We start from the raw sequence: 13,909 nt of genomic DNA, 5'->3' as shown, positions 1-13,909 counted from the left end.
TGTTTCAGTTACACATTCTGTAAATAAAACATCGAAACCCAACTATAAAATAGACCTCATTCACCTTAAGAGTGTGGCCCCATGAATTCAGAGGCCTTCCCTTAAAGTTATAGTGTTTACACATATATTATTTAGGTTTGCACAGAACGACGACAGGGTTTTTTTTTTTTAAATGTGTCATGGTTCATATTGTTTATAGCACATTCAGCAATTTATGTAGTGGATTTATGATAAATAAAAAAACTAGATTGCCTATCATTTCTTTTAGCCATTTTAGTATCAAAATGGAGACTCATCCATAAATTAATTTGTTTTCAAAAGCTGTCATCATTTCACTTTTCCACTATCTATAAATAAGGTGTTGTTATTGTGTCGCTGTATGTTATCATACATGCAAATTGGCTTTCTTACAAAGCTTTGGTCAGTCTTGTCAACAATAAAATCTGTGTGTAACATTCCAGACCAGGGGCCTCATGCATAACGCCGTGCGTAGAATTCGCACTATAACATGACGTAAGCACAAAACCCGAAATGTGCTTACGGACAGAAAAATCCAGATGCAGGAATCTGTGCATTCGCCAACTTCCGCGTTCTTCTGCTACATAAATCCCGCTCAGCGTGGAAATAAATGCACGTGCACGCGCTTGCTGTCTCGCCCCAACTTCTCCCAGAATTACGCCTCTTTGAATATGCAAATCAATATAAATAGCCCTTAAGCCCAGCATTCTGTGAAAAGGCAATGGCAAAAGTACGAGGAAAAATAGAAGAATTTCAGCGAATACCAGATGGAGGCAAAGAAAAACGTACTATTTGTTGGTTGAAACAGTTATATAAGCAACAAAAGGAAGTTGATAGAGTGACATAGCGTGTCAGAGAAACTAGAAAACTCAAGTTCACAAAGTCGCAAAGTGCCTGAAATAAAAAAGAAGTGGTCACGTATCAAAGTCGCCGTGAAAAGGCGACTCGTAGCCCACCGTCTGAGTGTCATATGAAAGCTTATTAGGGTACAGTGGGAAAAAAAAGGTACACAGTGTGAAAAAAAGCATGAAATGTCAACTTGAATCTTGAAATTTCCACTTTAATCACGTTTATTTTGTCATTAAAATAGAACATCATAAACTTCATCTTAAAAATAGTTTAATTTACTAGTTTCTCAAATCCCATTGTAACTAAAGTAGCATGTTAAATGCTTTGTTGTGTATTTGATCTTATATGTGCTGTATGTGCCTGAATCACTACGTGCTCTTCCTCCGACAGGGCACAGAATCCATTACGTTCGTAATATTACAGCTCTCTGAATAATTAAATTACTGAGAAGTATACGTGATATCATTTTCATGATGATAGGAGTTAACGCATGTTATTAAACATGGGAACACGGTGGCGCAGTGATTGTTCATGTCTTACAGCAAGATGCTTGCTACGCCATGCGCGACCTTCAATGAAATGCTTTATTACAGAAGTACTGTCTTTTTCAAATGTATTAACCCCCAATTCCTGTCCTTACTTTTCTTTCTCCAAATACCCAATCGCCACACAATCAGCTCTGTAATAGACGTTAAGCCATCTGTAAGCTTAGAACGCCGATTCTTCAAAACTTTTAAGGAACATTGAAATATCTTCGTAATGTTTAATTTTTCTATCCATCTATCCTTCCAGTGTTGCACTAGCCACAGCATGAATACAGCGCGAGACAGGAACAAACCATGAATGAAGCTCAGGCTTGCTACTGCGGCACCGTTTAGTTAAAGTTTTATCTGTATAATATAATAAACATACTGTATTTTGCTGCATTTCATCTTAAAAGTGATATTGCCATCATACGTAAATACGCGCTTTATAAAGTGGCTCAGGTTGTGCAATATTATAACTGTATCATAAGTGCAATTACCTCACGGTAACTTGCAAATACAAACAGTTCTACAAAGAGCACTTGATGGACTGATTGAGTGCGTGTATAGTTCTTGGGATGAAACTGTTTGTGAACCGCGAGGTTCGAACAGGAAAGGCTGTGAAGCGTTGGTTGGATGAGAGCAGTTCAAATAGCGAATGGCTGAGGCAGCGAGTGCTTGATGCTGTATACCGATAATTCTCTTTCCAATCGCTGTAGATCTGTGATTCACACACAGATACAGTGGTATAAATACTCTGAGTGGTGCAGTGAGAGTAATATGGAAAAAGATGATCTGCTGTGGCAACCCCTAACGAGAGCAGCTGACAGAAGAAGAAGAAGAAGGTGCAGTGAGAGTAACAACGCTAAAGCAGTTATGGTATTTAGAATAGTTTGACCATTCTGTGGACCATTATATTGTTAGAGGTTAATTACAATCCGATGCATTAAATTTATGAACGATATGCGGTTAATTTCAGTGTATTTGATAAAGCCGCTGTCGTGGATGTGGATCTAAAAAAGGGTAACCACACAGGAACAGTAGCACTGCTTTGACGCTGGGTGCCGCCAGTCTGCAAAACCAAGTGGAGAACTTGCGTACGACAGGTATGAGGTACCGTGGAAATGTGTGTGGCTTTACGCCAAGTGTAGGTTTTATACATCGCGATTTGAATGTGGAAACGTTCTTACGCAACATTTCTGTGCGTACGCACCGTTTATACATGAGGCCCCAGATGAATGAATTGATTTGAGATCTGGGTAAAACTGTGTGAAAAATGCATACAAGTGCAGTTTTTCTTGTTTTATTCCACAAATTGATTGTGAAGTTCATTACCACAGAGTGGACCAGGCAGTTTTACTGGTCACTTGAGAACACGCTATAACAGGCAGAAACTTGAGTGCACATGATGTCTTTGTTTTGTTTTAATAGTAAAATATGCATTTCTCAGCATTGGATATTATGGATGAGCAGTCAAGCTTGTTTTGCTGCTGTTTGGCTGGTGACAATGAGTGAAGGAAGCAGTGATCCTTACCAAGGCAGCCACAGTGCCCTCTGGGATGGTGAACTATGCTTTTGTTATTTTAAACGTATTGCTAGGATTTTTTTTCTTTTTGTCTGTTTGTATTTGAACTGAAATTTATTGCGGTTTACTGAATGTGGCGGAGAGTTCTTAAAAAATATATAACTTCAGAATGTAAACAATAATATCAGTTTGCATACAAATGCAGTTATTTTGTAGTTAACTCTGTGATGTGAATATGGCCAGGCCCTGAGGCAGAAAAGAAACTCCCAACAGTAATACTTCCACACTCAGGCTTTATGAGGTTATTTTGGTGAAAGACAATATTTGCTTTTCATCAGAAATAATGTGTAGTGTTTTGGTTGAATGGCCCAACCTTTGCCTCATCTGCTCATCGCACATTGATACAGAAATCTTAATCTATACCTATAGAACAGGCATTCTTAACCTGAGGTCCGTGGACGGATGGATTTCAGGGGGTCTGTGATGGTCAGATAAAAATTTAACGTTTATATTCACTATATAGCCCAGTACTGTTGATTTAGAGTAGTAGTAGATTTGTTTTAATTTACACAAAAGGATTGTATTTCATAATTATAATGAGTGGCCATTGTTTTTTGCATAAAAAAAATGGGTATTTTGTTTTTTTTAGATTGTTTTACTTTAAAGTTTAATAATCCTTTGTGCATGTCATATATGTATGAGACAGTCAGATCTCGATAAATTAAAGCACATTATATTCATTGCATGCAAAGTTGCGTTTATGTGAATATTTCTGGAGAAGGGGTCCATAGCTTTCATCAGATTCTTAAAGGGGTCCGTGACACAAAAAAGGTTAAGAATCCATTCTATAGAAGGTGATGGTTAGAGAACATCAGGTTAACATTTGATTTTCACTTGTAGTTGTTTGCTGAATATGAGTACTGAAGAACAGTAACATATTACTGCAACAAGGGTGTGCTTAGATGGCATCATGCATACTGTGCGTACTTTATTGATATAAAGTAGAAGCAGAAGACTGCCTTCATGAGACAGTTGAAGGGCATTAGTGATAATTAAGATGCTTGTTGCTGTTGTGTGTTTTTTAAATCTGGAAATGCATAAAATATTATGGTTGGCCAAGTAATTTAATAAATATATACACATGGTAATGAAATTGAGCAGAGTCATATAAATAATATTCAATAATTGCTTCTTTTCTTTCTTTAAAGAAAATGTCAAGAAGTATCTGTGAAAAGTCGAATGCTTCAGGAGTGCCAGTCTGAGATTTTAAAAAATGATCTCAAAATTAAGGTAGGAGAGCGTTTATTTATTGAATACAGTATATTCAAAAATGTAAAACTCCATTTCAGCAATTTCCTTCAATTGATGCTATTTTTAATTTTCTTTTTATGTGGGAGTTGTGCCACAGCTAGAAAATGAAGGTTTAACTTTGGGACTTTGAGATGAAATTGGATTTCTTTTACTAACCGTCAAATGTAAAAATATTACATGAGACATTTAGAGAGTTATGATAGAATTATGGATTTTTCTTCTGACTTTTGACATCACCAATATAATCGTGGTCATTCAGGTAAATCGGGGAGAAAATGTAAAACACAAAGGTTATTGTGCTATGTACATTTCTGTCTGTGATGCATTGGTTTTTAATAATTAAATTAATAAATGAAGAGCCATTTCTTATTTGTTAAATATACTTCAAATCTACAAAACACTTTCTGCCAACAGTAATTTTTGTTTGTTTATTTTTGGAGAATAGTTTTTTTTTTTTTTTTGTCATGTTCATGTGCTTTCATGCTCCAGTCCTTTCGGTAGGTCTCATTTCTGATTTTAAAATGCTGGTATTTAAGCATTAAGCTTTGACATGTTTTGTCAGTGCCCAAGTCTCAGTCAAAATGCCTCAAAGCAGTTAATTACCGCTAATGTTTGCTTAGTTCCTGTAGTTTCTAATGTGAACGACTCTTGTGCCAGGACCTGGTGGGTCTCTGCTCTATCTTATACTCGAGCACCTGCTTACTTACTGATGCTCAGTTCTTATCCTTCCAGCCGAGCCCATTATCTTGTCTCACTGCAGGTTTTGATTACATTATGAAGTTTTTCTTTGATACTTATGTCTATTCCTAAGCAAATTATCCATTTGTCTATGAAAGTGCTGATTCTGAATGAATCACCCCATGCCGTTTTAATTTATTTATTTATTTGACGGGATTGGCGTCTTGCATTGTTCTGATTTACAAGGAAAAGAAATCACTGTGGTAAGGGAAATGGCTCATTAACTGCTGATCGCTGAATTCCGCCTCTCTCTCTGTTCTCTACTTTATTTACCTGCAGGAGTTGGAGAAGACATTGGCCTTACAGGAGCAAGACTCTGTGATTGTGAAAAACATGAGGTCTGAGCTGGCACAACTCCCAGATATGGAACAAGAACTGAAAAAATTAAGACAAGAAAATGCCTACCTCAGGTACATAGGCATATGTATTTTTTTTTTTCCTGCAGGAGCTAGTTCATTCAAAACATATGAATGAATCTTGAGAATGTGAGGGGAAAACTGGAGAAGTAAGGGGACAATGCACACACAGTTCTCACACACACACACACACACACACACACACACTAATATGTGCACAGAATGCAGTTACAGTAATTGATTAGGTATGTGAATGTGTGTTTCTATGATAAAGATACTGTAAAACATAAATATTTACTAGAACTATTAGCGAGTCATGAGTTTCTGTGTTCATGAGAGTGCAGGCTTGAGAGGGGAGAGAATTAAATTATCTTTTATTTAGGTCATACAAAATATAGAACTGATGACTCAGAAAATGGATTCTAACATCTCTTCCTGCACAGGAAAATGAGGTGTTGCTTGTCTTACCACATACTGTAAAAATGTTAAAATACATTTGTAGTCTTATCGCACTATGCTACACAACTTCACAGGTGGGTTTACTTCATGGTAACATCCACATTAACTTTTTTGTCTTCAGTATGTAAACATAAACAAATAATTCTAAATTTAAGGAAGAGAATGCTAAAAATGTGTCTATTTTGCTGTTTTTGTTAATTAATATTTCCAATAAGCAATACGGAAATTGTGATTAATATGAAGCTTGTTTATAACACATTTTAAATGAACTACAATTTTTTAATAATCTTTAACCATATGTTAAACCACATGTCGCAATATCTCCAGTAACTCATTTGTCATTGATTTCCACCTGACATTTGTATTTATTTGCTTCAGCTTCTGACACCTACTTACATTGTTTTCAATGCTCACTGAATAAGTGACTGAAGTAGGAGAAAATCGCAAGTTGCTAAAATCATAAAGCCCCAGTTTGATAACTTGAATGAGAATAAAATGTAATACATTTTTAATTTTCAGAATGCAACTAGGCAGTTAATGGGTGGACAGCAATCGGATGTATTTTTGGCTACAGTCTCTAAGACAATGCAGCACTGTTCTTTAAATTTTTTATTTTTTTACTATTTGTTCATAAACACACAAATGTAACTCAGCCTTCATATGGCATAGAATTGTCTTTGTGTAAGGCTGTGTATGTATATGTATTTACTGTATGTGTATACACAGAAAATTAAGTACACAATAGGATGGTTGAAAATATGCATAATTTAAAGGTTTGGACTGGCCTAGTCTCAAAGTCCAGACCAAAGCCGAGTAGATATACAATGGCAGGGCCTGACATAAGCACTTCACGTGCGAAAACATTTCTGAATTTAAGCAATAATAACTGTATTATTATATTGAGTTTATGATATTGAATAACATGAAGTGTATAGTTAAAGTCGTTGCAACTGAAAGTGGCTCATTTAAATGGGAAGTTTACATTTTCACTCTGTAATGGTTGGTGTAGGATAACATTGATATTATATAAATACATTTAAAAAAAGTTATTTTTTCTGATGGGCATGAAAGCATTGAGTGTCAAAATGCTTTTTCATAGCATTGTGTAATTCATACGTAGTGTATCATGACAAATGAGTTGATTTTTTTTTTATCTTGGATCTTTTAACAGGTTTACTAGTTTTTTAACACAGTTTGATCACATTTGGAAAGATCTCATGTGGTATATGTGCATGTGCCTGCATATCACACCAACATATATGCAAAATATTTTGAAAAATGGAGCAGTTTTTAGCATTTTTAAATGCTAATAGCCTGTTGATTGTATGTAAAATCTCTTTAATGGTTTAGTCTGTATTTTCTGATTTATTATTCTGTTAAAAGATACAAAAGGTTTTCCTAGCGATTTCTGCTTATGTTGTGTCTCTCTTGCCTTCTGACTTTATGATCCTTCTAGGAACTGCAGTATAGAATTATATGCATAGCATAGATCTTTTTTTTTTTCCCTCTTTGCTATACTTCAAACAAAGTAGTTCATGTTCATGGTAGTTCATGAATATTCTTCAACTTCGAAATCTCCCACTTGCGTGTTGCTGGCCTACAGACAGTGGCCTTTGTTCAGAAATTATATCATTAATGTGTTTTTGTGAAACCACAACACTTTTTGTATGGAAAGTTCATTTCATCTCCCACCCGAGCTGTGCAATATTATTGAAATTATTTTAGACCTGGTAACCCCCCCCCCCCCCCCCTTTTTTTTTTTTATCATCTTGGTGGTTTTAACACTTTTTGTTACATAGTTTTGGAGGATGCATTCATTCACATAAATTGTTAGCAGTGACATTTCATTATTGTGGTGTTTAGTCTGCTTTGAGAAGTGTAATCAATGCCTTTTCTTTAAACTCGCATTATTATAACTTTTCAGTGCAATTTCCCAAGTTTTACTAACCATTTGCTCTCATAAAGATTTTTTGCTAGGTGTTGTACTATCCTCTTGTGGGACTCCAAGAGAGAGGTGTATTTGACCTAGATTTCTGAGAAGCAAAGTACCTATAAGTTGACTTGATTCAGCTACTAACAATTTTTGACCTTGTTGCATATATTATGTATTATTGCAAAAAAGGTGAATAGTTACAGCAAAATGATTAATTTGGATTGATTATATAGAATTCTCTTCTCACTCTAAAACAGGTTATTGGCAAATAATGGCCTAAAATTCACTTTTCCTTTTGTGTTGAAACCCAATAATAGGGGAAATAATTACAGCAGAAAAAAATATATAAATGCATAAAATTTAATTTATGTACAAGAATAGTTTTACTATGGTCAAGCACTTCTAACAGCTTAAATAGAGAAAAAACCTAAGGGAAAGCAGTGAAGAACACTATTTAAATAAGTGCAATCACCATGAAATGGCACACTGTATTGTTTTTATAGAGAATACTTTTTAACATGAACAAGTTAATTCCTTTTTTTCCCCTCTCTCCTTCCTTTCATGCTGTTTGCTAAGAAATAGTCTTTCAGAGATTAGTGAAGATCCTTCAGAGAGACATTAAGAATCCAAGGTCAAGAAGTACAGACACATGTTGGAATTTTAGTGAGGAGCAATTCTCTCTAATGGAGTCCAAATCTAAATCGAGTACAGAGAAGTCTGTGATTACGTGGTGGTGTGGAAAGCGGAATAAGGAAGACAAAGGCATAAAAGGTTAATGCATTCAGCAGTAAATCAGAGACCTGCTTTCAACAAAGCCAGATGAATATTTTGCTTGATTTTAATATCAGGGTAGGGTGGATGGTAAGTTTTAAAGGGATTCAGAAGCAGGAGGGAAAAAAACCTTTGAACAAAATAAGACATAAATTGTATTAGATTAGAAACATTTGAGAACTTGTAAATGGATGTTTGGGGCAAAAGAGATGTTAAAGCTTGAACAATAATCTAATACTTTAGATTATGTGTTGCTTTAGTACAGTTTGTCAGTTTTCTGCATTTAAAGATTTAAACAGACTTATCTGTTCTTCGTCCTGTTTACTGACTGCAAAGAGTTTTTATGTAAAGTGTAAAAAGTAGGTTTATTGCATAGAAATTGTAAAGTGAGTTCATGAGGATTAAATCCTTACTGAGCAGGCACTTCTCATCCTGATTATAGTACTGTCATTCAAGAAAACCTAATCTGTCACAAAATCATTCCATATGTAACATGATGTATTTAGTGTCATTATAAGACATGTTTAAATGGGTGATGGCACTGTTGTTAAAATTGAGTTAAATTGATTGTCAACATAAACTAACCAAATGCACCAGTTATAACTGCCCATTACTTCAGTTTTACCATTGTATGTGTTTCTCTTTCAGCCGTTTCCCAGGAGAAAACATGTTCTTTTAACCTTAACGTTTTAAGAGTACAGCGCTACCCAGTACTATTAGGAAGCTCAGTGTGATTTCATTTCGCTGACATGCACATTATTTGGAATGTTATAAAAGAAAATGTAGTTCCTGTTGTTCAGCAGCCTGGCTATATGTTCCAGTATATTAATATATCATTCAAGTTGCCAGATACTTATTTGTTGCTTTACCTTTCTTATTGCCTTCAAAATTATAATTAAATGGATAACATCAATCCATGCATAATGTATATACCTGCAAGTCTTGCGAAGCTACAGAAGTTGCCCTGAACAGTTACTTCAGTAGTACTGTATTGATTGTTATCCAACTGAAAAAAAACACTGTTTTAAATTTAGAGCTACAAAATCACCAAAATTGGTACTCAAAATATTCTACCCTTTAAATTACTTGCATGCATTCACATATACCACCTAGCTTCTGAGAACGGCTCTAATTTTTACTTTACTATTATACAGTGCAGTTAAACTATTTGTAAATGCTACAATATATTAATCTAAAATTCCCACTTTCCAGCTTTAATCTGTTTAGAAACCTGTTATATTGACGATCACCTCTATTTTTGAAGATGATTCTTAATGTAACAAGTTTCATGTTGATATCCCCAGCCACAGGGGATGCACAAACCAGTGTTTCTTTGTGCCGGTCCCAAGCCTGGATAAATGGAGAGGGTTACATCAGAAAGGGCATCCGGTGAAAAATTTTGCCAAATCAATATGCGGACAACAATACAAATTTCCATACCGGATTGGTCGAGCCCAGGTTTAACAACGACTGCCACCAGTACTGTTAGCCAACAAGGAAACTGGGCTACTTTTGGCCGAAGAAGGGGGTGGGGGTGGGGGTGGGAGAAAGAGACTTGTCTGGAGGCAGGAGGAGAGGAGGAAGGAAAAACGTGGAACTGAGGGTAGGACCTTTGAATGTTGGCAGTATGACTGGTAAGGGGAGTGAGGTAGCAGATAAGATGGAGAGAAGGAAGGTTGATATATTGTGCGTGCAAGAGACTAAATGGAAGGGGGAAAGGCCAGGTGGATCGGAGGTGGATTCAAATTGTTCTATCATGGTGTGGATGGGAGGAGAAATAGGGTAGGAGTTATTCTGAAGGAACAGTATGTCAAGAGTGTTTTGAAGTTGAAGAGAGTGTCAGACAGAGTAATGATTATGAAGCTGGAAATTGGAGGTGTGATGATAAATGTTGTTAGTGCATATGCCCTGCAGGTTGGGTGTGTGATGGGTGAGAAAGAAGATTTTTGGAGTGAGTTGGATAAAGTGAGGAACATTGTACCCAAGGGACAGAAAGTGGTGATTGGAGCGGATTTCAGTGGACATGTTAATGAAGGGAACAGTGGAGATGAGTAGGTGATGGGTAGGTATGGTGTCAAGGAGAGGAATGAAGAAGGTCAGATGATAGTGGATTTTTGCGAAAAGGATGGACTTGGCTGTGGTGAATACGTATTTTGAGAAGAGGGAGGAACATAGAGTGACGTACCAGAGCGGAGGAAGATGCGCAAGGGGTAGATTACATCCTATGCAGAAGAGTCAATCTGAAGGAGATTGAAGACTGCAAAGTGGTGGCAGGGGAAAGTGTAGTTAAGCAGCATAGGATGGTGGTCTGTAGGATGAGGTTGGAGATCAAGAAGAGAAAAAGAGTGAGGACAGAGCCAAGGATAAAATGGTGGAAGTTAAAAAAGGAAGAGTGCAAGGTTGAGTTTAGGGAGGAGGTGAGACAGGCACTGGGTGGCAGTAAAGAGTTACCAGACAGTTGGGCAACTATAGCAGATGTAGTAAGGGTGACTGCAGGAAGGGTGCTTGCGTGACATATGGACAGAGGAAGGGGGAAAAGGAAACCTGGTGGTGGAATGGGGAAGTACAGGAGAGTATACAGAAGATGAGGATGGCAAAGAAGTGGGATAGTCAGAGAGATGCAAAAAATAGACAAAAGTAAAAGGAGGTAAGGTGCAAGGTGAAGAGAGAGGTGGCAAAGGCTAAAGAAAAGGCGTATGATGAGTTGTATGAGAGGTTGGACACTAAGGAGGGAGAAAAGGATCTGTAGCGATTGACTAGACAGAGGGACCGAGCTGGGAAAGATGTGCAGCAGGTTAAGGTGATAAAGGATAAAGATGGAAATGTACTCAGTGAGGAGAGTGTGTTGAGAAGATGGAAAGAGAACTTTGAGAGGCTAATGAATGAAGAGAATGAGAAAGAGAGGAGGTTGGATGATGTGGAGATAGTGAATCAGGAAGTGCAAAGGATTAGCAAGGAGGAAGTAGGGACAGCTATGAAGAGGGTGAAAAATGGAAAGGCCGTTGGTCCAGATGATATATCTGTTGAAGCATGGAGGTGTTTAAGAGAGATGGCAGTGGAATTTGTAACCAGATTGTTAAATGGAATCTTGGAAAGTGAGAGGATGTCTGAGGAGTGGAGAAGAAGTGTACTGGTGCTGATTTTTAAGAATAAGGGGGATATGCAGGACTGTAGTAACTACAGGGGGATAAAATTGATGAGCCATCGCATGAAGTTATGGGGAAAAAGTAGTGGAAGCTAGGTTAAGTAGTGAGGTGATGATTAGTGAGCAGCAGTATGGTTTCCTGCCAAGAAAGAGCACCAGAGATGTGATATTTGCTCTGAGGCTGTTGATGAAGTATAGAGAAGGCCAGAAGGAGTTACATTGCGCCTTTGTGGACCTGGAGAAAGCATATGTCACGGGGACTCGAGAGGACATGTGGTATTATATGAGGAAGTCAGGAGTGGCAGAGAAATACGTAAGAGTTGTACAGGATGTGTATGAGGGAAGTGTGACAGTGGTGTGGTCTGTGGTAGGAGTGACGGATGCATTCAAGGTAGAGGTGGGATTACATCAGGGATCAGCTCTGAGCCCTTTCTTATTTGCAATGTTGATGGACAGGTTGATAGGCAAGATTAGACAGAAGTCCCCGTGGACTATGATGTTTGCTGATGACATTGTGATCTGTAGTGAGAGTAGGGAGCAGGTTGAGAATACCCTGGAGAGGTGGAGACATGGTCTCTAGAAGAGAGGATTGAAGGTCAGTAGGAACAAGACAGAATACATGTGTGTAAATGAGAGAGAGGTCAGTAGAATGGTGAGGATGCAAGGAGTAGAGTTGGAGAAGGTGGATGAATTTAAATACTTGGGATCAACTGTACAGAGTAATGGGGATTGTGGAAGAAAGGTGAAAAAGAGATTACAGGCAGGGCGGAATGGTTGAAGAAGAGTGTCAGGAGTAATTTGTGACAGACGGGTATCGGCAAGAGTGAAAGGGAGAGTCTACAGGACGGTAGTGAGACCAACTATGTTTTATGGGTTAGAGATGGTGGCACTGGCCATAAAGCAGGAGACAGAGCTGGAGGTAGCAGAGTTAAAGATGCTAAGATTTGCACTGGGTGAGACGAGGATGGATAGGATTAGAAATGAGTACATTAGAGGGTCAGCTCAGGTTGGACAGTTTGGAGACAAAGTCAGGCGGAAATTGCGAAATTGCATTGGTTTGGACATGTGCAGAGGAGAGATGCTTAGTATATTGGGAGAAGGATGGTAAGGATAGAGCTGACCGGTAAGTGGAAAAGAGGAAGGCCTAAGAGGAGGTTTATAAATGTGGTGAGAGAGGACATGCAGGTATGGGTGTAACAGAACAAGATGCAGAGGACAGAAAGATATGGAAAAAGATGATCTGCTGTGGCAACCCCTGATGGGAGCAGCTGAAAGAAGATGATGATAATATTTTGTGGCTATATAAGACCAATGAGACATTGCTGTAAGCAATTAATAAGCATAATTGATTTATTTTTTTCAGTTTATTAAGATGTTTTACTTTTCTCCTTTATTCCAACTGAGGAAGCATGTACCAGAAATTAAAAGACCCATTGTCCGCAGAAACCCGCGAACCAGCAAAAAATCCGCGATATATATTTAAATATGATTACATATAAAATCGCGGCTTCACTCCATCGCGGATTTTATATGTAAGCATATTTAAATATATATCGCGGATTTTTCGCTGGTTCGCGGTTTCTGGTACATGCTTCCTCAGTTGGTTTGCCCAGTTGATTTCATACAAGGGACGCTATTGGCAGATGGCTGAGAAGCTAGATTGCTTACTTTTCTCTCTCTTGCGCTGACTTTCTCTGATCCTGACGTATGGGGATTGAGCAGGGGGGCTGTTCGCACACCTAGACGATACAGACGCTCGTCTAAAAATGCTGAAAGATTATCTTCATGTTGCTATCTTTTGTGCAGCTGCTTCCTGAAACGACATGCTGCACGGTGCTTCGCATACTTAAAAGCTCGAAGGGCACGTATTGATTTTTGACTGAAAAAAAAACTGTCTCTCTCTATCTCTCTCTCTCTGTCTCTCTCTCTCTCTGCTCCTGACGGAGGGGGTGTGAGCTGCCGCCTTCAACAGCTTTGTGCCGCGGTGCTTCGCATACTTAAAAGCCAAACAGAGAGAAAAGCAAACAAATCAATAGGGCTATCTCTGTGACAGTCACTGCTCCTGACACGCACTCCTTTGAAGAGGAAGATATGTTTGCATTCTTTTAATTGTGAGACGGAACTGTCATCTCTGTCTTGTCATGGAGCACAGTTTAAACTTTTGAAAAAGAGACAAATGTTTGTTTGCAGTGTTTGAATAACGTTCCTGTCTCTCTTCAACCTCCTGTTTCTGCGCAAATCTGTGACCCAAGCATGACAATATAAAAATAATCATATAAA

The 13,909-nt window shown here is 37.8% G+C and overlaps 1 protein-coding gene across 1 annotated transcript in view; it reads left to right on the top strand.

Annotated features, from left to right (window-relative positions):
• Positions 1-13,909, top strand: part of mad1l1 (mitotic arrest deficient 1 like 1) — a 936,602-nt gene that overhangs the window by 35,273 nt on the left and 887,420 nt on the right. Inside the window, exons 6-7 of the mRNA XM_051933631.1 lie at positions 4,125-4,206; positions 5,245-5,375. Coding sequence (XP_051789591.1) covers positions 4,125-4,206; positions 5,245-5,375 — 213 coding nt within the window. The remainder of the gene's footprint in view (positions 1-4,124; positions 4,207-5,244; positions 5,376-13,909) is intronic.

The sequence above is a fragment of the Erpetoichthys calabaricus genome, chromosome 11, assembly GCF_900747795.2.
Source record: "Erpetoichthys calabaricus chromosome 11, fErpCal1.3, whole genome shotgun sequence".
Taxonomy (NCBI): domain Eukaryota; kingdom Metazoa; phylum Chordata; class Cladistia; order Polypteriformes; family Polypteridae; genus Erpetoichthys; species Erpetoichthys calabaricus.
The sequence above is the reverse complement of the archived record's forward strand: the minus strand, read 5'-3'. Positions and strand labels throughout refer to the sequence as shown.